The 24810-nt window shown below is 44.1% G+C and overlaps 2 protein-coding genes across 2 annotated transcripts; one reads left to right on the top strand and one right to left on the bottom strand.

Moving 5' to 3' along the window:
* Positions 1 to 1266: 1266 nt before the first annotated feature.
* Positions 1267 to 12736, bottom strand: mpg (N-methylpurine DNA glycosylase). Its single transcript, XM_031564877.2, has 4 exons — positions 11893 to 12736; positions 10674 to 10878; positions 9530 to 9864; positions 1267 to 1927 (listed from the first exon to the last, which is right to left on the bottom strand). Exons 1-4 carry the CDS (start codon positions 12121 to 12123, stop codon positions 1292 to 1294), a joined length of 1407 nt encoding a protein of 468 aa, XP_031420737.1. The 5' UTR covers positions 12124 to 12736; the 3' UTR covers positions 1267 to 1291.
* LOC122133524 (gastrula zinc finger protein XlCGF7.1-like) lies at positions 7185 to 9375 on the top strand. Its single transcript, XM_042709912.1, has one exon. The coding sequence runs from the start codon at positions 7674 to 7676 to the stop codon at positions 8568 to 8570; it is 897 nt and encodes a 298-aa protein (XP_042565846.1). The 5' UTR covers positions 7185 to 7673; the 3' UTR covers positions 8571 to 9375.
* Positions 12737 to 24810: the final 12074 nt, after the last annotated feature.

The raw sequence follows: 24810 nt of genomic DNA, 5'->3' as shown, positions 1-24810 counted from the left end.
TGACCACTTCAAATCATCCAGACTGTCATGATACAGTGTTATGTTGTTAGTGTTAGTGTCACAATATTTTAATGCAGGAATTTCTCTTACCACCACCCCCCCGAAATGAACGAATGACTCGAAAAAAGATTCGTTCATTTTACTGAACGAGATTTAAAGAACCGAGTCGGTAAAATGATCCAAACTTCCCATCACTAGTGTGTGATGTGTGTGTGTTTGTGTATTTATCAGCATGAAGTAGGTAGGAGCAGAGAGCTCTGCGTGTTGATTCGCCGACTAGAAGAGAGGGAGGTGGAGACTGGGCGGAGTCTGACGGAGCAGGCAGAATCAAACCGACAGCTGAAGCTGAAGAACGATGAACTACAGCAACACCTGGAGGGAAAAGACAACTCACTGTCACAAGCCAACCAGGTGTGTGTGTGTGTGTGTGTGTCATGTAACTTCTGCTGGTCTCCCTTCACTGGCTCCCTGTAGCTGCTAGAATTACATTAAGATATCTGGCACTAGATCAGCACTACCGATTTAAATGCTATGGTTCAGCTCTATTCTCCCTTTCAAACACATTGCTGTGTGTGTGTGTGTGTGTAACTAAGGAAAAAGGCAACTCACTGACACAAGCCAACCAGGAGTGTGATTAATGTGTGTGTGTATGAATGTGTAGTTAACGTGTGTGTGTTCATACAGACTGTGGCTTTCCTGAAGAATGAACTGAGGGACCTGCATCAACAGCTGCGAAGACAGCAGCGTAATCATAGGTACACACACACACACGCACAGCCAGCAGAGTGGACATAGTTATACACACACACGCACACACATACACACCCATATGTATACGTTATGCTTTATTCTCTTTGGTAATATTTATATCAGGGATGATATTTTGCTTTATTGAGCACTCTAGTTTGATTTTTCTTGACGAAGAACTTTGACCATCATCCTAGCACCTTTGACTTTTTAACTCTGACCCCTGCGATCTCTGATCCCTATAGGACACTGCAGGATGTGAATGAGTCGCTGCAGGATGGGGAGAGCCAGCTCAAGGTTGTGGTACACACACATGTACACACACATGTACATACACACACACACACACATATGTACATACACACACACACACACAGACACATAAATAGGGCCTCATGCTGGAAGCGATATATGAACAAATTCCCTCTTATTTTTATTTTTACTTACAATCTATTCTTATTATTTTGTAAGTACCCATTGATTTCTGGAATTCACCAAATAGTTCTCTGGTTTCTGCTCTTGTACTTAATTTTTTATTGGAGACTTAGAAGAACATCTTATTTTCACAAGGAAAACACACACACACACACACACATTCTAATGTCTGATATTTTTTTTTTTCAGCAAACAAAGAACACTCCCAGCTCTCCTCTCCAATTAGACCAGCTGAAAACAGCTCAGGAGTCACTGGTCTGGTCAGAACCACTGGTCTCAGCTCACGCCCAGAGTCCGCTGGTCTCAGCTCACGCCCAGAGTCCGCTGGTCTCAGCTCACGCCCAGAGTCCGCTGGTCTCAGCTCACGCCCAGAGTCCGCTGGTCTCAGCTCACGCCCAGAGTCCGCTGGTCTCAGCTCACGCCCAGAGTCCGCTGGTCTCAGCTCACGCCCAGAGTCCGCTGGTCTCAGCTCACGCCCAGAGTTCACTGGCCTCGTCTGATGCCCAGAGTCCGCTGGTCTCAGCTCACGCCCAGAGTCCGCTGGTCTCAGCTCACGCCCAGAGTCCGCTGGTCTCAGCTCACGCCCAGAGTTCACTGGCCTCGTCTGATGCCCAGAGTCCGCTGGTCTCAGCTCACGCCCAGAGTCCGCTGGTCTCAGCTCACGCCCAGAGTTCACTGGCCTCGTCTGATGCCCAGAGTCCGCTGGTCTCGTCTGATGCCCATAGGCTGCTGGAGGCTCCAGTTTCTGCGATTAAAGAAGAAGATGCGGATGATGGAGATGAGTACAATCAGCCTGGTGAGGAGTGCTGGGGGAAAAGAGTTACACACAGACACACAGACAGACAGACAAGGCAAGGCAAGGCAACTTTATTTATATAGCGCATTTCATGCACATGTGCAACTCAATGTGCTTTACATATACAATAACAGGAAAGACAATAAAGATAAGGATACAATAAATAAAAGGATACAAAAATAAGAGTAAATTGAAACAAGTAAAAAGAAGATGGATGATAAAAAAAAACATAAAATAAAAGATTAAAAAGTAAGTGTACTGGAAGAACATAATCATATGGAATATAGGTGCTACAATTCACAGTTTAGACAGGTACTCCTGTAGCAGGCAAATCAGTGTTCATAAGCCCGACAAAATAAGAAAGTTTTGAGCCATGATTTAAAAGTAGGAACCTCTGGGGCACATCTAAGTGTTTCTGGGAGTTTGTTCCAGGAATAAGATGCAAAATATTTGAATAATGCTTTATCATGTTTTGTCTTAGGTCTATAAACAGTTAGCAGTCCCTTTCCAGACGACCTAAGGGTTCTTGATGGTTGATAGGGAGTAAGAAGATCTAGGAGGTATTTTGGGCCCAAACTATTTAGGGTTTTTGTAGGCCAATAAAATAATTTTAACTGTGTAAGCCAGTGCCAAGATCTGAGAACTGGTGTAATGTATTTGGTTTTTGTGAGTACCATTGCAACTGCATTTTAAACACGCTGTAGTTTTTGAGGGTTTTCTTAGGAAGGCCGGTATAAATCCTGTTGCAGTAATCTAGTCTATTAGAGATAAAAGAATGGACAGACAGACAGACAGACAGAAAGACAGACAGAAACACACACACTCACACACTCTCACACAGACACACACACACACACTATATGTATATTGTATGTGTGTGTGTGGAGGCGATAACTCAGTGATGGGTTCTTTATAATACAGGGCAGGACTTATTACAGTTACAAATCTATCATGTTTGGTTTTAGTGTTATTAGCATTAGCATGTCAGATGATGTGGGTTTAGTGTTGTTAGCGTTAGCATGTCAGATGATGTGGGTTTAGTGTTTTATTGGCATTAGCAGATTCTGTTCTGTAAACAGCTACAGATTAAAATACCGTAATTTCCGGACTATTGAGCGCACCTGAATATAAGCCTCACCCACTGAATTTTTCAAAAATAATTATTTTTAACATAAATAAGCCGCACATGTCTATAAGCCGCAGGTGCCTACCGGTACATTGAAACAAATTAACTTTACACAGGCTAAAATTAATATCAAAAGTAATACAATAGTGATGCATATTATTAGTTTTGCCAGTTACGATAAGTGCACTGTTGCTTTAAGAGAGCACAGTTGCAAGAGTCAATCAGAAGCTAGAACGTTAAATTGAAGACAGAGAGATAGAAGAAAGACGCTAGTTTGAAACCAGTGAGCTAAAGAACTTGAAGGCTGGATTTGTATTGTAGTAAACTTTTATTTTCTAAAGTGTTTTGAGTTGTGTTCTGTCTATGCCGGTAGACTGTGGTTATTTTGACATTAGTGAAGTTATTGAGAGATACTGAGAAATCGCGTGGAGCTAAGCATCCATGCGGCTGCATCCATGCTAGCATCCTAGCTCCACAAAGCCACCGTAACAGGTATCATAATCCATAAATTAGCCGCGTCATTGTTTAAGCCGCGAGGTTCAAAGCATGGGAAAAAAGTAGCGGCTTATAGTCCGGAAATTACGGTATGAATAAATAAATGCAAATGTAAGGCAAGGCAAGTTTATTTATATAGCACATTTCATACACCGTGGTAATTCAATGTGCTTCACATAAATAAAAGCAAGAGGTCAGTACATGATCATAAAAACAGTAAATGATAGCAAATAAAAGCATGAGAACATTAAGGCATAAAAACAGTAAAAGATAGGAAATAAAAGCATAAAAAAGAATAATAAAAATCATTAGTCTACTACAGTAAGCAATAATGCTTCAAGGAACTGTTCATAGCCAGTTAGCAAAAGGCATCTGAGAAAAGTTTGGTCTTTAGTCTAAATTTTAAACTGGGAATAATTGGAGCGTTTTTAATGTCTTCTGGAAGTTGGTTCCAGAGGTGAACCCTATAGTGGCTGAGTGCTGCTAAACTCTGTTTAGTTCGGACAGTGGGTTTTACTAATAGATATTTCTGCTGTGATCTGAGAGATCTGAGTGGTACGTACTGCTGAAACATGTCGGATAGATACTTTGGCCTTATCCCATTAAGTGACTTGAAAACAGGCAGCAGTGCTTTAAAGTAAATCCTGTAACTTACTGGGAGCCAGTGCGGGTATTTCAGTATAGGGGTTATGTGGTCAGTTCTTTTTGTTTTTGTAAGAACTAGGGATGCACCGATACCGATACCAGTATCGGTATCGGTGCCGATACTTCGTTAAAATACTCGTACTCGTACTCGTTTTGAATTGCCGATACCAAGCACCGATACCACTCATCAGTATTTCACTGCATCAAACTGGCCGGGCTATGCTGACACAAAATGTGATTTATTGTCCTACCTGTCCTACCACTCTCTGCCAGACTAGTAAGTAGCTTATTTGCCGTCTTGTGTTGCATTTGCTTGATGTTTGACTGTGTTAGGAAAGTTTGTCATAGTGTCAAAGTATTTCAGTATACAGGTTTCGCTAAATTTAGCTGCTAGCATCTCGTTAGCGATTAGCAATTCCGTTATGCTGCCTTAACGGCGATTTGGGCTCATTTTAAGATAAATGACGACGACAGGAGTAAGGCACAGTGTAAGATCTGCACTGCTACGGTGTCGAGGGGCGGAAAGGAAAGTACTTTGTTTAACACAAGCAATTTGATTAAACTCCTGAAGACACACCATAGTGCTAAGTACACAGAGTTCACTGATGCTAGTGGCGCAAGACCGAAGTAACCAATCTTAACTGACGTCTTGCAAAAGAAAAAAACGCGCACGCACACACAGAGAGAGAGAGGTAGAGAGAAAGACTGTGCCACATAGGTTAAGTGATTGTTTGTGTACTTGAGCAGGAGATTCTTCTGATCCTTTTGTAACTGAAATGTGCTCTTGTGCTAATCCAGTAATAGTTCTGTTCACTTTTTGTTAAGCAGACTGTGTTGTTAACTATGCAGCAAATTGAATTGCCTTTATCTGGTTATATTTGCTTGGGATAGCCTTCTGTTAATTTTGTACCATAGGCTTGACATAATCTGCAGAGGATAAAATAAAATCTGCCTCCAAATTAATTGCACTTTCATGGAGACCAAATCTAAGAAGTATCGGTATCGGTACTCGGTATCGGCAAGTACACAAAAAAAATACTCGTACTCGTATCGGTTTGTAAAAAAGTGGTATCGGTGCATCCCTAGTAAGAACTGCTGTACTGGCCTCACTGAGCTCCTTAGTCAGTTATTCAGTAAGTTAAACACCGACACAAAACAATCTTGATCACCGAGGGTGAAGTTTATCTTGGTAATGGTGTGAAACTGCAATACAGATATGTACAAATACGATTACAATTACAATAATAATTACGATCGATTACAACATCGTAATACAAAACATAGTACAAAAGTATCAAGTAACCTATTAGCTAACGGCATAGCGATGACTAGCAACATCAGTGTATCCAATAAATATACAATGAAACAATGTATTTACATTAACTAGTAGCCTATCTCTTAGTGATTGACATTTCCTGAACATTTAAGTAATATATCTATACTTACAGAAAAATGCCTTTTAAAGAGCAAACGAGGGAGTCGTTAACAAACACATAAGCAAACTTTTGATATTAATTTTCTAACTGCCGAATTATGACCGAATTATGATTTAACGGTCTTTGTTATTTCTTGTTTTTTGAACTCCTTCCCAACAATCGAACGTTCGCTGGCGGAGCCAGAACAACTGCTGCTGAAGAGGCTGCTGCATTTTGTATCATTTGAAGCTGTTTAAGGTTTTTTTTAAGGAAGGCCTCTGAACAGCCCATTGCAGTAATCAATCCTACTGGTGATAAAGGCATGAATTCGTTTTTCCAAGTCATCTTTTGACATAAAACCCCTAAGTTTGGCAATGTTTTTGAGATGGTAGAACGCAGATTTAGTAATTGCTTTCATGTGGCTGCTAAAATTCTGAGAGGACACCAAGATTTCTGACAGTATCCTTTGCTTTAAGTCCTTTTTTGTTAAGAAGGGTGGCAATCCTACATCTTTCCTCCTTTTTACCAAAAAATGATTACTTCAGTTTTGTCTTTGTTTAGCTGGAGAAAGTTCTGAGACATCCAGTGGTTAATGTGCTCAATGCAATCACAAAGAGATTCAAGGGGACCATAGTCACTAGGTGTCAAAGCTAAGTAAATTTGGGTGTCGTCAGCATAGTTATGATAGGAGATCAAATTATTCTTTAAGATTTGTCCAAGTGGGAGCATATAAAGGTTGAATAGAAGTGGACCCAAAATTGAGCCCTGGGGGACTCCACAGGTCAGGGACGTAGGTGTTGAGGTGCAGTTGCCAACTGCAACAAAAAAGCTCCTGTCTTGTAAATAGGATTTCAGCCACTTGATAACAACACCTGAGACGCCAACCCAAATGTAAGTCTCTACTTTTCTGTTTTTGCAGACAGAGCTGACCCTGGGATAGAACAGACCACCTCCCCAGCTGAAGACATAAAAACTGAACTGATGCAGGTACAGTACAGTATTTTTTGTAAATACTAAATGCTAACAAAGCTAAAGCTTATAACACTAAACCCATATCTTCTGACATGCTAATGCTAATAGCACTAAACCCATATTTGATCATGCTGATCTTAGGAACTTGAACTTGGAACTTAAATAATGATTTTAGGAACCGTCAGTATTTCTAACGCATTTGGGGAGTTTTTGAGAGCTGAGTTGTTGAACAATTGGTAATTTACCGCATATATAGATTGACACACACTATGCAGTCTAATACTAATGCAGTCTGATACTCCAGTCGTGCAATAAATCTTAGCTTCATGGTTATAATATTTAGTATTTGTGTAAACTAATTTAGAGGGCAGTTATTTCAACTGTGTGCTCTTTTTGGAGACTACAGTTTGTGTTGACATGTGCAATGACATGTCTTTCTATTATTTAGCCACCCCATTTCAATCAGTGAGGATAGGCTAAATAAAAAGAAACATGTTTGTGTTCAATTCAGTGCAGTTTAACAGCACAACAAACTTCAATCTCCAAAATGATCATAAAGTTGAATCGCCACCTCTCTTAAACTGTTTCAACATAAACTGAACGTTATAACAATCCTGAAGTGGGATTTATTGCAGGACTGTTCTATTTGACTGCATTCGTTTTCGCTAGGTGTACCTAATATACTGGCAACTTGAAATTCTCCCTTCCTCCATGTGTTTTAGGGACAGGAGGACAAATCCAGCATACCTCTTGTCCTCAGCTCCAAAACAGACCTGTCCCCCACAGACCCCATGTGTCTGGCCCGGTTAAGGAGGGTATCAGTGGTGTTGGTGGATTTCACCAGGACACAAGGACGGCAAGGGAAGAAGGAAGAGCACCATGAAGAACAGCCAGAGACCCGTAAGAGATCAGACACACACACACACACACACACACACACACACAAATACACACTCTCAGCCCAAGACCCATAAGAGATTCAGTACTCCAGTATATTTCATACAGCAGCTCTCCACAGCTAATGTGGTATAGATAGTTTTTGATGTTTGTGTGTCTGCTTTTTTTTTTTTGTAAAACAGGAAAAGGATCATCTCCCTCATCCTCGGAGTTCCCAGCATCCCCCTCCATCTCGCGCACACAGACAAAGAAATCCAAAAACTACTCCTGTTCTTTGTGTGGCAAAACCTTCCACTGTTGGTCTAGGCTCAGGCTTCATCAATATGCTCACACCGGAGAGAAGCCGTACCACTGCACTCAGTGTGGCAGGAGTTTTACTGAGGCGGGGAGTCTCAAACGGCACGGACGCATTCACACCGGAGAGAGGCCGTACCACTGCACTCAGTGTGGCAAGAGTTTTACTGAGGCGGTGAGTCTCAAACGGCACCGACACATTCACACCGGAGAGAGGCCGTACCACTGCACTCAGTGTGGCAAGAGTTTCCATCAAAGCGGACATCTCAAACGACACCGACACATTCACACCGGAGAGAGGCCGTACCACTGTACTCATTGTGGCAAGAGTTTCCATCAAAACGAACATCTCAAACAACACCAGCACACTCACACATTAGAGAGGCCGTACCACTGCACTCAGTGTGGCAAGAGTTTTACTGAGGCGCGGAGTCTCAAACGACACCGACGCATACACACCGGAGAGAAGCCGTACAACTGCACTCAGTGTGGCAAGAGTTTTACTGAGGCGGAGCATCTCAAACGACACGGACGCATTCACACCGGAGAGAGGCCGTACCACTGCACTCAGTGTGGCAAGAGTTTTACTGAGGCAGGAGGTCTCAAACGACACCGACGCATTCACACCGGAGAGAAGCCGTACAACTGCACTCAGTGTGGCAAGAGTTTTACTGAGGCAGGAGGTCTCAAACGACACGGACGCATTCACATCGGAGAGAGGCCGTCAAAACGTAAATCTAAAAAGTAATCAGCACACTCACACATGAGAGAGGCTGTATCATGTTAATTTTTATTGCATAATATAGACTAGAGTACATATGTTGGGGTGATTGCATAGTATAGACTAGAGTAAATATGTTGGGCTGATTGCATAATATAGACTAGAGTAAATATGTTGGGCTGATTGCATAATATAGACTAGAGTAAATATGTTGGGGTGATTGCATAGTATAGACTAGAGTAAATATGTTGGGCTGATTGCATAATATAGACTAGAGTAAATATGTTGGGGTGATTCAATATTGAATTGTGTGAAAAGACACCAAAGCACGCCAGTGGAAAAGGTTTAAATTCCCCTTAAGCACTCACTTTACCGGCAAGCATTAGTTATAGACCAAACAGTGTTATTCTTGTCCACGCAGTAATAAATCAATAAATAAAGACGCCCAAGAAGCACACATTTTGTGTTAGACCTATTGTGTTCTATACCATACTGTATACTATATATACTTGTTTAATATTTCATATCAGTTAATTATAGCACACTTATCTCAACATGTAGGCTACATACAGTACCTAAATAACTGGTTTCATAGTCTCATCGGACATCAGACACTTTAATCCAACTTAAACTGAGCTGCAGTAAAGCAGCAAATATTACAGACAAAACCATAATTATTATCACGAAAAGAAGCACAAGAGAGAGAGAGCGCTGAGGAAAAAAAAGTCATTTATTTATTGCCTTCTCGGCATCTAAGAGATTGTGGTCAGTTCCACTGAAGTCTGACCCCCAGGCTGCATGGGCACAGCCTCCTCCTCTGCTCTCCTGTCCAGCACACTCACACAGGGGTGCCCCCGCCCAGCACACTCACACAGGGGTGCCCCCGCCCAGCACACTCACACAGGGGTGCCCCCTTCTCTGCTCTCCTGCCCAGCACACACACACAGGGGTGCCTCCTTCTCTGCTCTCCTGTCCAGCACACTCACACAGGGGTGCCCCCGCAGGTAGAAGCGCAGTGGCTTGGCTGCCCACTCCCCGTGGGACTGGATGCCGACGCGTCTGGAGGTCACCATCTCCCCCTCCTGCAGCGGCCTCTCCTCAGGGTCTCTCTCCAGCCACACGTCTGGGTCGTCTGCCAGGTCTCTGCGGTCAAAGGCCCGGGGGACATCCAGGGCCTGGCACAGCTTAGAGGGGCCGTTGCAGAGCTCCTTTTCCTTCAGGGGCCGCGAGCTCTCTTTCCTGCGGGCCCCCCGGAGTCGCCTCATCACAGCGTGGCCCTGCAGGGGCTCCAGCGATCGCAGCAGCACAGCCGCACCCTCCCCTGCACAACACACACACACACACACACACACACACACGCACACGCACACACACACACACACACACATCAAAACACACACACACACACACACACAGACACACACACACACACACACACACACACACACACACAGTCACACACACACACACACACACACACACACACACACACACAGACACACACACACACACACACACACACACACACACACACACACACACACACACACACACACACACACACACAGTCACACACACACAGACACACACACACACACAGACACACACACACACACACACACACACACACACAGTCACACACACACAGACACACACACACACACACAGACACACACACACAGTCACACACACACACACACACACACACACACACACACACATCAAAACACAGCAGGGCAGTCAGCCAGGCTCCACTCCATCTCCTTCCTCCCAGGGTGTGTGTGTGTGTGCGTGTGCGTGTCTGTGCGTGCGTGCGTGTGATTGTGCGTGTGGTATTCTGCATCTCCCAAACAAGCGCCCTCAAAACCAACAATACTTAACTCGTGACATCTGATGTGCCCTTTATAATGAATAACACTCTGGAATGAAAAATACCACCCAGAACAAAAGCAGCAGCTGACCTCACAGCAGCTTTATAAACCTCGAAGCTTGCACCTGTGGGGGGAAGCCCACTGTGTTCGTCTTGTTTGTGCGAGCGTAACGTCAATGCTATGTGCCTTAATGAAAAAGAACCTTCCATTTTATGGGGTAATTATGAGAGTAATTGGCAGAGCATGGCGGTGGGTTTACCCTGGCTGGAGATGTTCATGCAGAGGTAGATGCCGTAGATTGGGTAGACGTAAATGGTGCCAGGCTTCATGAACATGGCCAGCTTGCGCTCCGTGCGCTTCCCGCAGGCTGAGTGCGAGGCCTTGTCTTCGCCCCCCAGGTAAGCCTCAGTCTCCACCACCCTCCCCCTGAGCTCCAGCCCATCAGCACAACGCCTCACCAGCACCTGACACAGGAGAAACACAAGACAACAACACCGTTTGTGCATCCATTTTGTTTTTGTGTAGCATGCATTATGAGGTTTTAACTGCTGATCATGTTGATTTACTGAGCTTAATATTACATCACTTCGATTGATACACATCTAGGCCACAAGATCATCGTCGCTCGGCTATTGACTTTCTCGCTGCTGTTAACTATGCACCCAGCAGATGGCGCAAGTGAGCTATGGCCTTCGTGTCATGGGTGGCTGAAGACATTTTAGAGTAGACGAAGCACTGAGATCAGCAGAGTGTGAAAACCCACAAGTCATCAGTGCTCAGTCCTTTACTGCTACGCGTTCACTGTGATGGCAGTGTGGGTTGGCTATAAGAATGCGTAGTCACACGGGGGGGAGCACTAGCGTCACAACCTATTAGGCTAAACAGCCAGTCCGGATGCCATCCCACAAGATTACTGCTTTCATACTTTTTTTTTTCTTAAGCGCTCAACGCATCCAGACACTTAAATTGAAAACATAAACATGAGTGTTCTCTATGCCGGAAAGAGCCATAACGGAAAATAAGGAATCGTGCAATTGCTTGCTTATAAGGACTGTCTCCCTGCATAAATGAATAGCGGCGCCTTGGGCTGTTTTTGAGCTTATTCCAGTGCACACAAGTTCTACTTGAAGTAGTTAAAAGTGTGCTCAGGATTCAAGGACTTCCACGCTCAACCTATTTTCAGCTCTTATAAATGATGCATTAGGTCTAAGAAGGCCATAGAAAAGATGCAATTATGTAAAACGATTTGTTTTCTTTTAATTTAACCTTCTTTACATGCTAATGATTAGTCTGTGTTAAGTGTTCAAGGGTTAAAAGGTTGCCTATACAGTCCACTTCTCACAGCCTATGACTTAGCTCCACATAACACCACAATGGCATCAGTAACATATATGGCAGGCCTACCCATTTTCAAATTGACACAATACTGTGGTAAGTGATCATATTGGAATGCTGTCACAATTATGCTTGTTCCTCACCTTACCGAGAAGGGCTTTGGCTAAGCAGACACAGGGCTGGTTGAAAAAGTCTTCTCCCAGTTTGAGGTTATCACTTTTACATGAAAAGTACTGACTCTTAAATTCACGTTGGACTATATCTTGCTCAGTACCGCCCCCATTTGATTGGGCCATACACTGCTTACCACTCGCCTGATTATCAGCCTCCTGTTCCGTTGCAAGTGAGGCCGTTTTTCGCTTGCGTGCTAGCATGTCTACAAAAGGCTAAGATATTTTAATAAATAGGCTAACGTTTCTTACCTTCCCACACAAGGTGAACTAACGTTATTCTTCAAATAAATTGTAAAGTTATAAACAAACCCACTCTTCTATCATTACTGACTGCCTGGCTAACACAGCTGTGATTCGTGCATATTATAGCCTAACTGTAACCGGTAAGGATCTGCGTCTCCTAGTCTCTTTGCTAGACGTTATTGTGTTCAGTTTCAGTGAAAACTGAACACATTCTTATCTCTTGCATGCTATCAGCAAGTTATAGTAGCAAAGCCAAGCCGTTTTTTTTTTTTTTTTTTACATTGAATGGGTTAATTAACGTCTGATAATTATAACTCATTATAATTGTATCTTAATGTCATTGAACTAACAAACCAGATTTTGGATACATCAACGAGTTTGAACGACTGAACTTCATTCAAAACGCATCCTTCCTTGCTTTACATAGGTTATGTTTGTTTTTGTGTTTGCAATGCATGCTGGGATATGTTCTTAAAGGGCCCGTGCTCAACTGTGATCCATACAAATTATATCACATTTTCTACTGCTGCTTCTTACTACTACTACTACTACAACAATCATAATAGTCGTATGATTCATTCACTTTAAGCAGCTGTAGTTTGCTGAGTGCATTTGATAGTGCTACACTGTGCTGCGCTGAATTTATTTTCTTATGTGGGCATAATTTAGTGTCTTCTTAAAGCTTGGATAGAAACTCCTTGTCCTTGTAACACTGTTCAGTTCTCATAGTTTAAGCCTTATGTAGTATAAATTAAGTATAAATGGACTCTTAATGTTACTTATAACTTGATTGCATTAGGTGGTTTGTGGTTAATTTAGTAAGGCATATTTATCCTTCTTCTTCTTCTTCTTCTTCTTCTTCTCTACACATTCCATTTTCATTCTCAGCGTCATTAGTCATTAGTGTACTCTGTTAAAAGGTCATAAATTGTGCCCATGCCTTCCAGCCTGCCTGCTAAGGAGGGGAGCTTTGCTAGTTTGACATCTTGCTGATTGATTTGGCAGTGTGATATTCCACTGCAGCATGCAGCAAGTGTGTAGAGAGGTATCAACAAGGGTTATTTGTCTTTGTTATGCCGTTGGATGAATTGAGAGCATTTTCCTGTTTGTGTCTTTTTTCTTTATGTTTTCACATGAACATGCCATGTCATCCTTTAAAACATTTAGCTGCAAGGTGCCTTCTAATTAATAGGACTGGTGGTAATAAGATTTCTCTCCGACCATGCTGATGAATGTTATGGCTTGGTATAAAAGGTCAGCTAGATTAATGTTCAGGATACAATTAAAAATGATTAAAATGCAGCTTAGTGAGTTGTTGGTGTTGGTTAGGGGCTCAGGAGACATGATAACCTGTCTGCCTGGCATTATTGGGACTGATAAGATAAGATCCATCAGACCTCATAAAAACATAAAAAAACAACTTTTGCCGTTCCAGCAATCTTCAAATATCCCAAGTGGAATCCTTAATTTTCCTTTACCTATTTCCATACATCCACACGTAGTAAAAAGGCTGTTGTTGTATAATATTAACTTCTTTGTATTATTTATGCGAGTCGAATAATGACTTTGGTTTTAAGATTTTGTAATTGAAGTATTCTGTAATGGGTCTCATTTGTTTGAAAGTTGATGGGTGCCTGCCACAATTTACTTAAAATACAAAATGGCTGCCATTTTATAAATATGAATGCGAAAGTCTAATCCAATTTTAAATAGAAATCAGTACGAGTGTATATTTAAAAAAGCTAATCACACAAATGTGTATTTCACTTGATAAATTAGGCTAATTGTTTTAAATAATTTCCTATCATCTCGAGCCAATCATGCTGTTAGAGCCAATGTCTCTGTCATACTGTTCCTCAGGTATGGCTTTAGTTTAAATGTCTCAAGCAGCTGAATGCCCTCTCTGCCGAAGCATTCAAGATAGGCATCATCAGCACAGAACTATAATTGTATTGTGAATGTTTAGGTACATGTCCACTGTCTGTCTTAGGGTGGTGCACAGATCAGAGTCAGTTCCCTGCAGCATCAATGTGTTGTGCCAGCTCGAGATCCAGCTCCTCATCTGCCCAGTCCAGACCGACTCAGTGACGGCTAAATTAGGCTCCACCACCGGCACTTTTTGTTTCTTTTTGTATCTTTTATTTTGCGTTAAAAAGTTATATTCTACATGACAGGCAAACTTTCCCTTATGTATTTGAAACATTTTGAAGTTATTTCAGTTTACTTTCACATCATCAAAATTTCGATTCTGCCAATTCTGCTTTAAGTTCACTACTGCCATCAATATACTACTAATCAAAACAAAACAGCCAGTCCGCCCTGTGCCACTGCTTGGGTAGCCTACACAATGTGTGAGGGGGTGCCACTGGGTGGGATTGATCCAGGCCTGACAGCAGGCCCATCTCCTACTGAAAATGTCCTGGGGTCCATCCTATGAAATATAGAACAGTTTGATGATCTCAGGTGGCTCTCATGATGGAAACTGGCAGAGCTGTCAATATTCATGTCAATCACATTAAATAATTAAGTGAGTTATGTTACGGTCTGGTTGTCAATCAGAGCAAGGGATGTAGTCAATAACGTGATCTAAACTGGTTATAAGAAGCAAGCCACTGATTTCTGAAGCACTGGCTTTGATGGGCCTAAAGAGGCTTTTGCTAATAGTTCAGCACTGGCCGTGTGTGCTTGATCGCTCTGATGGGGTTGACACACACCGTGCTTCTGTGAGCAACACACATCGGCGAACAAGGTGAGACAGATGTGCTCCTTAAACTTCTGGCTGTCTGCCCAATCTGGCCTCTGGGGACGACCCAACCAGCAGGCTGTCTTTGGGTTGCCTCCAGATGTCAGCATCTCCCCTACGAATCACCAATAGGCTATTTTTTTATGAAGCTCTGCCAAGGCAGCTTTGCTCACACAGAAAAAAGGGGGACTTTGAAGTGGTTGCAGCGTGTTACATAGCAACGAGCAGCCACAGACTCGCAGAACTCGCTGCTGGAGCTCCATGTTAAACCACATGCCATTCAGCTTTTGGGCATTGCGGCCCTCCCGCATTATAGGATGTAGGCTGGTTGGAAGAGGGTGTTGCAGAGGGGAAAAACACGCTTTCTTACAAAAAAAATGCTCTTATTTATTTACAGGGGGATGCGACATCCACCCAAAACAGATATTTACAAAATGAACCAACCTAAAGCCAAAAAGACAATGCACAAATCTGTGGTGACGAATCTCACAGCTTGGTCTATGTACCTTCTTGCAGCTTTTTCTAAGCATGTCCAATCTGTCTCTCTCCCCACTAGACAATGAGACACACCTTAAATAAGGCCGCCCATTGGGCTAAATTGGTCCAATCAGTTCCAATTTGGACCCATCCAATGACGTGGGGGAACCCGGACCCAACCATTGTGGTGGGGGAGTCCAAGTCCACCTCCCTTTATGGGCCACGGTGCCCCTGAAGCAAGGTGTTGATTGGCTGGAATTGTTTATGGCTTGGTCCGAGCCACTATGTTTGTTTCCCATTTACAGAGCCATATACACCAGTTTTTTTTTCTTTTTGAGTGTACACGCTGTCAGGTATATACAACAAAGTATATTGGATTAGAATCGTGGACTACGCCTTTAAGGCTGGGTGTCCTTCAGACACAAGCGGGACAAATGGCGAGGGGTCATATGGAGTGGTCTGTGACAGGGGCTGGTCTGGTTGTTTGGGCATGAAGTGAGCCACCGACTCCTGGGTCAGACAGAGCTTTGGAGGCCAGCCAGCGAGAGCGCTGAACTTTCAGGGATTGCTGGGCTCATGTGTAATCGTGGCCGAAATAGGTGGGGGGCACGTGGGAGGTTTCTAATGGGGAAGCTGATACCATCAAGTAACCCAAGGATGCTATAAACATTCCAAGATGGAATACTCGCCCAGCTCACTTTTATGATGTCACGGCAACTGTCCCTGTGTAACTTTTATCACTTGCTATTGGGTTATATGATAGCACAGAATTAGACACCAATAAATTACATTTATGAGTTAGTATATCCCCACTTGTTCCCTATTAGTGTATCCACTTAAGATTGGCAAAGGAACTTTCCCAATAATCACATGTAAACACATTATTATTAGGCCACGTAAACCAATAAAAACGAAGGGAAAATTGATTTAAGTTGTTTAGTGTTTGACAACAATGATAAGAGATATGACTTATCTTGTCTGTTTTGTGTGGGAGGTAAAATGCGCTAAAAAAAAACAGCCATCCTGACCTTTTCAGGACATGAAAATGGAGGTTAAGTGAGCTGTCTTAGTACTAGTGCCGTGAGACCTCTGGCTGTGGCACGTATGACGAGCTAGGGTGGGAACCAGACTCGACAATCCACAAGAGCGCAGCGCAGTGTGGGAGGAGGCCAGGAATGGCTGCCTGATTGTGTCATGCGTACAGTGTGCTGTGCCGGCTGCCAGAGCCAGAGCCATTGTTGTAATGCTTTGGCTCCCATTCACATGAGTGTCAGCAGATCGGCTGCAGTCTGGCAGACGCTTCCATCATCGTCCCAGTGATGAGCTCGCCCCGGCTCTTACTTTCTGGCACACGGAGCATTGACAATACTCCTCTGTAGGGACGCCTAGGACTCCAGAGGGACACACACACACACACACACACACACACACACACACACACACACACACATAGACACAGACACACACATACACGCTTGGATGCTCACCGCACTATATCCTCAAAATGCTTCAGGATGTTTAACGAACTTTGTTGGGTTGCCTGCTGTCGTTTTCTGTTGAAACAGCTCCGGGCCGTGACATTGACTTTGATGTGCTATTTGGAGAACCCTGGGAATCCTGTCAAACCCGAAACACGTAACACGTGAGACAAGCCTAGTCAGGTCAAAAATAGTACCTGGCTCTGTCCCCGCACAGATAAATGTTTAAAGATGTTTTTTTTTTAATTCGCACATTATCGTGACGTCTTATATGAGCACGCCTCAAAGATTTATGAGACACTGCTCACGAAGAGCATGAAAGAAACCTGACCTCGCCGCTGCAGGTGTGCTCAGCCCAGTGCACGCTGGTGTGAAATGGAATGATTTAAGTGTGTAAACACACAGATGGCATGGCTGCTCTCCGGGTTTTTCCGAGCAGCACCTGCTCAGTCCAGGGTTTCACTCAAACCCCAGATGGCAGATGACTGTGGAATGGATCCGTCATGTCCATCATATAGAAACGGTCTGTAAAACACATATAGGAATCACACCTGTCATGTTCAATACTTGCGTGAGAAAGCTGTGGTTGTATCCCATATTCATGCCTTCTCGGTAAAAACGTGCAGTCCAAATTCATGACTCACCAGTCTTTTTAACTAGAGACAACCCAATCTTTATTTTCTTTTCTACTTCCATAACCAAGGCCAAGTGGGCATGCGCACTGCAAACTATGTAGTGGTTTCATTTCACCCTGATAAATAAATACAAGCAGAGCAGAATGTTGTTTTTCCTCATCACCTTAGACTCGGGTCCACTGTGGCACAAGAGCTGTCAGGAACAGCAGTCACCCTGCCCATATGGAAAAGGTCTGTAAAACACATATAGGAATCACACTTTAAATGTACAATACTTGCATGATAAATCAGTGGCCTTGCATATATGTTTATACTAGAATGGATAATGCCCTTTAACATGAAAGGCAGGGCATATAAAATACATACCTTTCCTATGTTCCTGTATATTAAAGGGGCCATAATTATGTGTATGTACACACTGTTATCAAATATACTTCATAAAAATGAACACATATGAATAGGACTGGACCTGTTTCTATCTGGAATCTAAGGCGGGGATGAAGGACCGATTGCGAGGCTTAAATGATGCATGTCTTGCATCATACTTTCCACAGGCCTGTTTTGTCTCATCTTGAACTATTGTCTCTGTTAACAACGCTACACCTGCCGAGACTGACCAAGCAACCTCTTTTGTCCACCGTGCATTAGGTTTCAGTCATCTCACCCCATCCCATTCCACACCCAAAGCTAGAGCTTTCCTATATGCAAAAAATCCTTTTTTTTTTTTGGGATAAAAAACATCCCCAGTGGGTGATGAATACAACATAACTTGTTCTGACGGAAGATTTGAGGGCAGGCTGTAGAAGCTTTGGGACTGCTGTGTCTTCTGACACCCTAAGTTCTGTTTGCCTCACTGAACCTTTTCTAAATTTAACCTGATATATTTGTCAGCTGACATACAGATCCAGGCGTTACTGATCAGAGGCTCCACAGCCACCGCTTAGGTCCTTTCTCTTTCTCTCTATCTATCTTTTTTCTCTCTCTCTTTCTCTATCTCTTTTTTCTCTCTTTCTCTACCTCTCTCTCTATAGCTTTTTTTTCTCTTTCTCCACCTCACTTTCTCTCTATCTATCTTTTTTCTCTCTCTCTTTCTCTATCTCTTTTTTCTCTCTTTCTTTACCTCTCTTTCACTCTTATCTATTTTTTTTTCTCTCTCTCTCTCTCTTTCTGTCTCTACCTCTCTATATAAATCTTTTTTTCTCTCTTTCTCTTTCTCCACCTCTCTCTCTCTCTCTCTCTCTCTTTCTGTCTCTACCTCTCTCTATCACTTCCACACACACCACTGCTCTGTTTGCACAACTTTCCCTATTATCCACACAAGTGGCCAACTTTTCGGCACTCCTTCCATTGTGAAAATCTATTGACATGGATTTACTTTATTTACGAGGCTTATTTTTGTGCCAGGAGCAGCTCTTTCACTGTTCCTCTCATCTTATTTTTTCTTGGTTGGCTAGGCTTCTATTTTTTCAAGAGGAAAATAGGACAGTCATTGTAGTCCTTTCAGCTGAGCACCAAGTTCAGGGACATTCTTCGCACGGCGTGGAGGGATTCGTTATGCAATTATCCCTCTGCAGAAGTACTTGTTCCTTTTCATTTCTTTCTAGCTGAAGGCAGGCTCGGCTTCTGCATTGACAGCGTGGCTGTGAGAATGTTTAAAGACTTTTGAAATACAGTTTGCTCTGCTGGAACCAAAAAATCCCTACTCTGATATTTTTTTTTTACCCACTACTGGGAAAACAGGTTGATTGATCTCTAGGTACCTGATTTACCATACATAATATGGAGGCGACGTCTTGTCTAAAATTGTCAGACAAGAAAGTCATTATTGAAAGGAAAGGGTGATGTCATGTCTTCCCTCTATGGCAACATCTTCATTAAATCCATCTGTTGGATGTGATGAATGTTTAATGTGCGATCATTAATGTTTGATGGCACTTTTTTCTCTTCTGCTCACAGGTATCGGGCTTGGCACAGGTGGACTGGGGCTGCGGAGGTGCGGTGCGGTGCGGTGCGGTGCGGTGCGGTGCGGTGCGGTGCGGGGCTGGGTTTCTCCCCGTCTGCTCTGTGGGAGTTCTGAGAGCCGCACCTCTGGCAGTCTGTCAGGCTCGAGCTGGAGGAGAAACAGCTGGCTGACCTGCCTGTGCTTATGCATTCATCTTCAAGGGCGGGACCCAACTTCACACACACACACAAACACACAAACACACACACACACACGCTCTCTCTTCTCTCACACACACACACACACACACGCTCTCACACACACACACACACACACACACACACACACACACACACACACACACACACACACAAACACGCCCTCACACACACACACACACACACACACACAAACACGCTCTCACACACACACACACACTCATACACACGCACACTCATACTGAAAAAATGCACTCAAGACCTAATAGTTAAATAGCACACACAGGAATGTAGCCTGGTATGTTTGGATTGTTAGGAGATATCAGACCCAAGGTGGACAGAAAACAATGTCTTGAATGCGTAAAATGGAGACATATGCATTCGTTCTCACAGAGCTGGCGCATTCCCCCTGAGCCATTTGAATGTCATTTTCTGCAGAGGATGCATTTGTTAGTCAAATAGACTGCAGAGAGAGAGACTGCGACTTATAGTCTGTGGCGGAGCATTGTGTGCAGGAAACGCCACCCTCACCCCCCTCCGGCCGGCGCGGCCACACAGTCCCTGGCTGTTCTCCGATAACGGCCCCCTCGCCTAATGTCACACCTGCAAACCTGTAATAGCAGACAGCAGCAGGGGTGGGGGTGGGGGGGTGGGGGGTAGCCTGTCGCCTGTCGCCTGCTGCCTTATCTGAGTGAGGGGAGAGGTACACTCAGCACACCCTCTATAGTGCTTAATCTTTAACCCTGTGTTTGTCTTCCCATAGCCCTAGGCTGCTTTGGTTGATGTTGCCGCCTTTCTGAGAGGCCACAGTTTCCTCCTTAAATCTTTAATGCCCTCAGTGTTTCGCTCAGAACATGCAGTCAAGCTGCATTTAATTAAGTTGATTAAATGATATTGGATATCAGTGTTAATTAAAGTTTCATGAACTTGAGCCATTGTTATAACTTTCTTCACTTTTCATGCGTGCACTAGACAGATGGACATTCAGAACGGTTAAGTTACTTCCAGACTCTATATAATGTAATGGGTTCAATAACATGAATTGCTTCATATTACTGAGGTGATGGGAGTGGTGGCTCTTGACTTCAAGACAGCCACTGAGCAATGCGTGCAACTGCTGGCTGCAGTCCAACAACATCACTTGGTTCTAATGAATGTGACAGGAACAATAGTTTATACACAATACTCTGATGACACAGTGGGACTCACTGGCGGCTTCTGAGTCTCCATTGGCTGTGTGTTTGTGTGTGTGTGTGTGTGTGTGTGTTAGCGTGAGTGTGAGTGTGTGTGTGTGTGTGTGTGTGTGTGTGTGTGTGTGTGTGTGTGAGAGAGTGTGAATGTGAGTGTGAGTGTGAGTGTGAGTGTGAGTGTGTGTGAGAGTGTGAGTGTGAGTGTGAGTGTGTGTGTGTGTTCCTGCGTGCACTGTGATATCAGAACATGTCAGCAGATTCCACTCCTGACCTCTGAGCTTCGCTGTACAGTATGAAGCTGACTCTTGGCTCTGAATTATTTATGGCCCATGGCTGATTCAGTGAGTTGCAAAAGGAACTGCAAGCAAGATGTTGAGTTTTTGTCCCTGCTTAGCACTTCTTGCAGCCTACCATGTCCATTTATTGATTCCAATGCACGATTAAGATTCAATGTGGGGTGCAGTGCATTCGGTGTGTGTCACGGCACAATGGGCTTTGCCCCACCACCCCTCACCCCCCATCTCCCTTCCTCTGTTTATTTGTTTAAGAGGGCTGCTGTTTCAGAGCAGGGGGCTCAGATGGAAATTACATTTGGTGAGTTAGTTCAGCCCCTGATGGTGCGTCAGTGCCGTGGCACAAGCCTTGTTCTGTGAAAAAAAAAAACATCGAACTGCCACTCACGCTAACAAAGCAGTGGCTTGCGTAGCCTCAACACTCCTTCCTGAGTGGGAGCTGTTCTGGGCAGATGACAAGCCTAAACGCTGGGCTTAGGGAAAAGGAGAGAGCTGCTCCCTGCCTTTTTTATGGTCGGTCGGTCGGTCGGCTGGCTGGCCGGCGAGGAGACGCTTTTATGGGCCAGCTGCTTCTGCGCCTGGGTTAAAACACGGCTCTCGGGCGCAGTGCTCCTATCTGGCACTGACTGATGGCGTTTCACGGGAGCTTGAGTGCTCTCCCAGGTTTGGCTGCTGCAGATCCAACAGTCTTAACCCTCTTAACCCACCTCCCTCTCCCCCCCTTTACCCCCCCCCCCCCTGACCCCCCCATCCCTCCAAGGCCCATGGGGACCCAGGGCAGAGCACATTAATTACTGCAGGCCCATGGTATATTAATCAGCGGCTCCCAGCAGACCTCTCACGTCTCGTTGCACACTTCTGGAACCTGTGCGCTGTGCGCTAATGCGTCCTCTGAAAAAAGAGGGGAGGCGTTTGGATTCCCTTTGATTTTTGGCAGCCGCAAGCGTGGCGGTTCATGTTTCATGTGCCATGGTGTGTTTTTAACGCGTTTATAGCTGGAAAACTCTGGACACGGGGCTGACGCTGGGGCTCGGGTGAAACAGTGTCTCTGTTCGCCGGGCACGCTCCTGACGCTCCTGACGCCGGGGAATGTCTGGGAAGAGTGAGTCAGTGCAGAGGAGGGGCTGCTAGGCAACCTGATGTTTGCCCGCCCACCCTCCTGTTCAGAAACGGCCTCTCTGAGGCTCACCATGGAGCCTCTCTGAGGGGTACGCTGCACGCTCTCCCCCTCACCATGGAACTTCAATCACATCCTTACAGGCCAGGGCTTGATCTTGTCCAACGTTCAACCTGACTCTCTTTTGTCAAATGCTGGCTGTAGGCGAGAATCAGAACGTTGCGACTCTGTGCTATTGGTTGCATTAATGTGAAAACAGCTTTCTCTCTCTCTCTCTAGCTCTCTCCCTCTCTCTCTCTCCCTCCCTCTCTCCCTCTCTCTCTCCCTCTCGCTCTCCCTCTCTCCCCCTTTCTCTCTCTCTCTCTAGCTCTCTCCCTCTCTCTCTCGCTCTCCCTCTCTCCCTCTCTCTCAGTGGCCCAGAGAGACGTCCTGGCTCCTGATGTGGTACAGTGTTGACACATTGCTCTGAAAGAGGAGCTGTCACTGGAGAGTGCCCCCACGGATGACTTCTGCAGTGCCCCGGCCCTGGGCCCGCTGTTTTTCCAAGAGTCATATTCAGAGAAGTCTGCAGACAGTAGTCATCACCTCCTGAACCTCCTCCTGCACCTCCTGCCTTTCAGCAGGCAGCTCCCTCCCTCACTCCCACCTCCCTCCCACCTCCCTCAGCTCCCTCTGCGCATATGAACTTTCACCAAGAACATGACGGCGTGGCCGAGCCCGTTTCAAGTACACAAACAGAGGTCTCCCTCCAAGGTTCACATCATCTGCCTTCACATCATAGTTTCAGTACTGCTCTTGGTAAGCTGAAAGGGGAACCGAAACATCACACCCACCCACAGTTTTGTAGAATTTAGTTGTGTGAGGTGACGTCAATCACAGAATAACACAGAAGACTACTGATATTTTGAGATTACCAGTAAGATATGGTAATACCTCTGTGTAACATAGGTAAGCCAGGAGGCTTGAACTGTGGAAAAGGGAGTCAGAACCACTTACTGTACATAAAAGCCTCTGCCTGTGAACCTCAGGCTGCAGAGGTCCAAGTTTCAGAGTGGGTTAACCACCATCCTGGCATGGCTAGAATTGAACATTGTAATTGTTAAGTTAGACTGGGACCACAGTAACCCTGTAACAAAATATGAGTGGCGTGGTCTGAGTGATGGATGACGTGCTGATAGTTTTAGTGATGGTAGCTGCCCTTTCCAATTGTATGCTGGAGGAGTGAGAGCCGTGTCTGGAGTGAGCTGTCATGATTAGGATTGATGAGCATGCAGCCGTGAGAGCAACCCTGGAAAGTCCCTGGGGGCAAATATGGAGAGAATTTCAATGATATTTGTGGAGAGAAAAAGCTAAATGTCACTCATGTCAATTAGATTGTTTTGTCTTGGGTATTAGCAATTCACTGGTGAGCTAACCTGCTGCCCAAAGCTAATTAGTTGTGCCCTTCATTTTTACTCTCCTGGTTCCTTTAACTGTGAAAACTTTGAAATATCAGGTTTGGCTTGACGTTAGTGCAGACATATCCCCAAAGTTAGTTCTGTTTCTCTTGGCAGCCTATATTTCATGCTGTTTTCATGCTATGTTAATATGTTTTCTTGATTAAATTGTATCTGAATAAATGTTTGGTGGCTGTCTGTGTGTGTCTTGTTCCAAATGTTGATTTAATATTCGCCATCCTCTTTCTAAAGCCAAAGCCTCAGGTCATGATCAAATGTAGTCAAGTCAAGTCAAGTCAAGTCTTTTATTGACAGATGCACAGAACAACACAGAGTCAGACCGGGCACTGAAATTCTTATGACAAGATACTGCACAACAACCTAACATTACATAACATATAAATACTCTGGACATAATTTACACAAACAATAAACATATAAAAAAAAACCTATACTATCGTAGAAAACTAAGACATAAATACTAAATATGCTGACTATACTAAATATACAAAATAAATATCCAATGCAATACACTAAACATATAATTCACATATTATATATATATATATATATATATATATATAGAATGTATTCAATGAATATCTAGAAATGTCTAATCTGACATGACATACCTATGTATGTATTGTATGTAACATTAGAAATACCTGTAAGGAATTTTAGATGTACGTTTTCATCAAAACTTCTCTTTCTTCTAAACATAGTTGTTTATTTTGTGTCCCTTGGTGATTCTATGAAACATTTGAACTCCCCGGTCGTTTGAAATCGACACTACTGCGGGAAATGAAACTTAGCTATAGGGTTTGCCAGATAACTATGGCTTGTTAACGCAGAGACAGGCTTCACCAACCTTACTCCCAACATCCTTAAAGTTTCTGTTTAATACAGCTGGCGAATCGTTAGGATTGGTTAACCCACAGGATTCCATGTCCCGGGCACAGAAGAACAAGGCTTTCTTGCTTAGTCACGCCCGTACTCATGGGTGTGTTAAGTGATGGACCACCTCCATGGTCTACACCGATTGGCGTTTGCATTTGACAGGCTTGTCCTTCGACATAGCCCTTCTCCGTGGCCATGGGCGGGGCGCACAGTAGGCTA

The sequence above is a fragment of the Clupea harengus genome, chromosome 1 (assembly GCF_900700415.2).
Source record: "Clupea harengus chromosome 1, Ch_v2.0.2, whole genome shotgun sequence".
Lineage (NCBI taxonomy): Eukaryota > Metazoa > Chordata > Actinopteri > Clupeiformes > Clupeidae > Clupea > Clupea harengus.
This window is presented reverse-complemented; position numbering and strand designations above follow the sequence as displayed.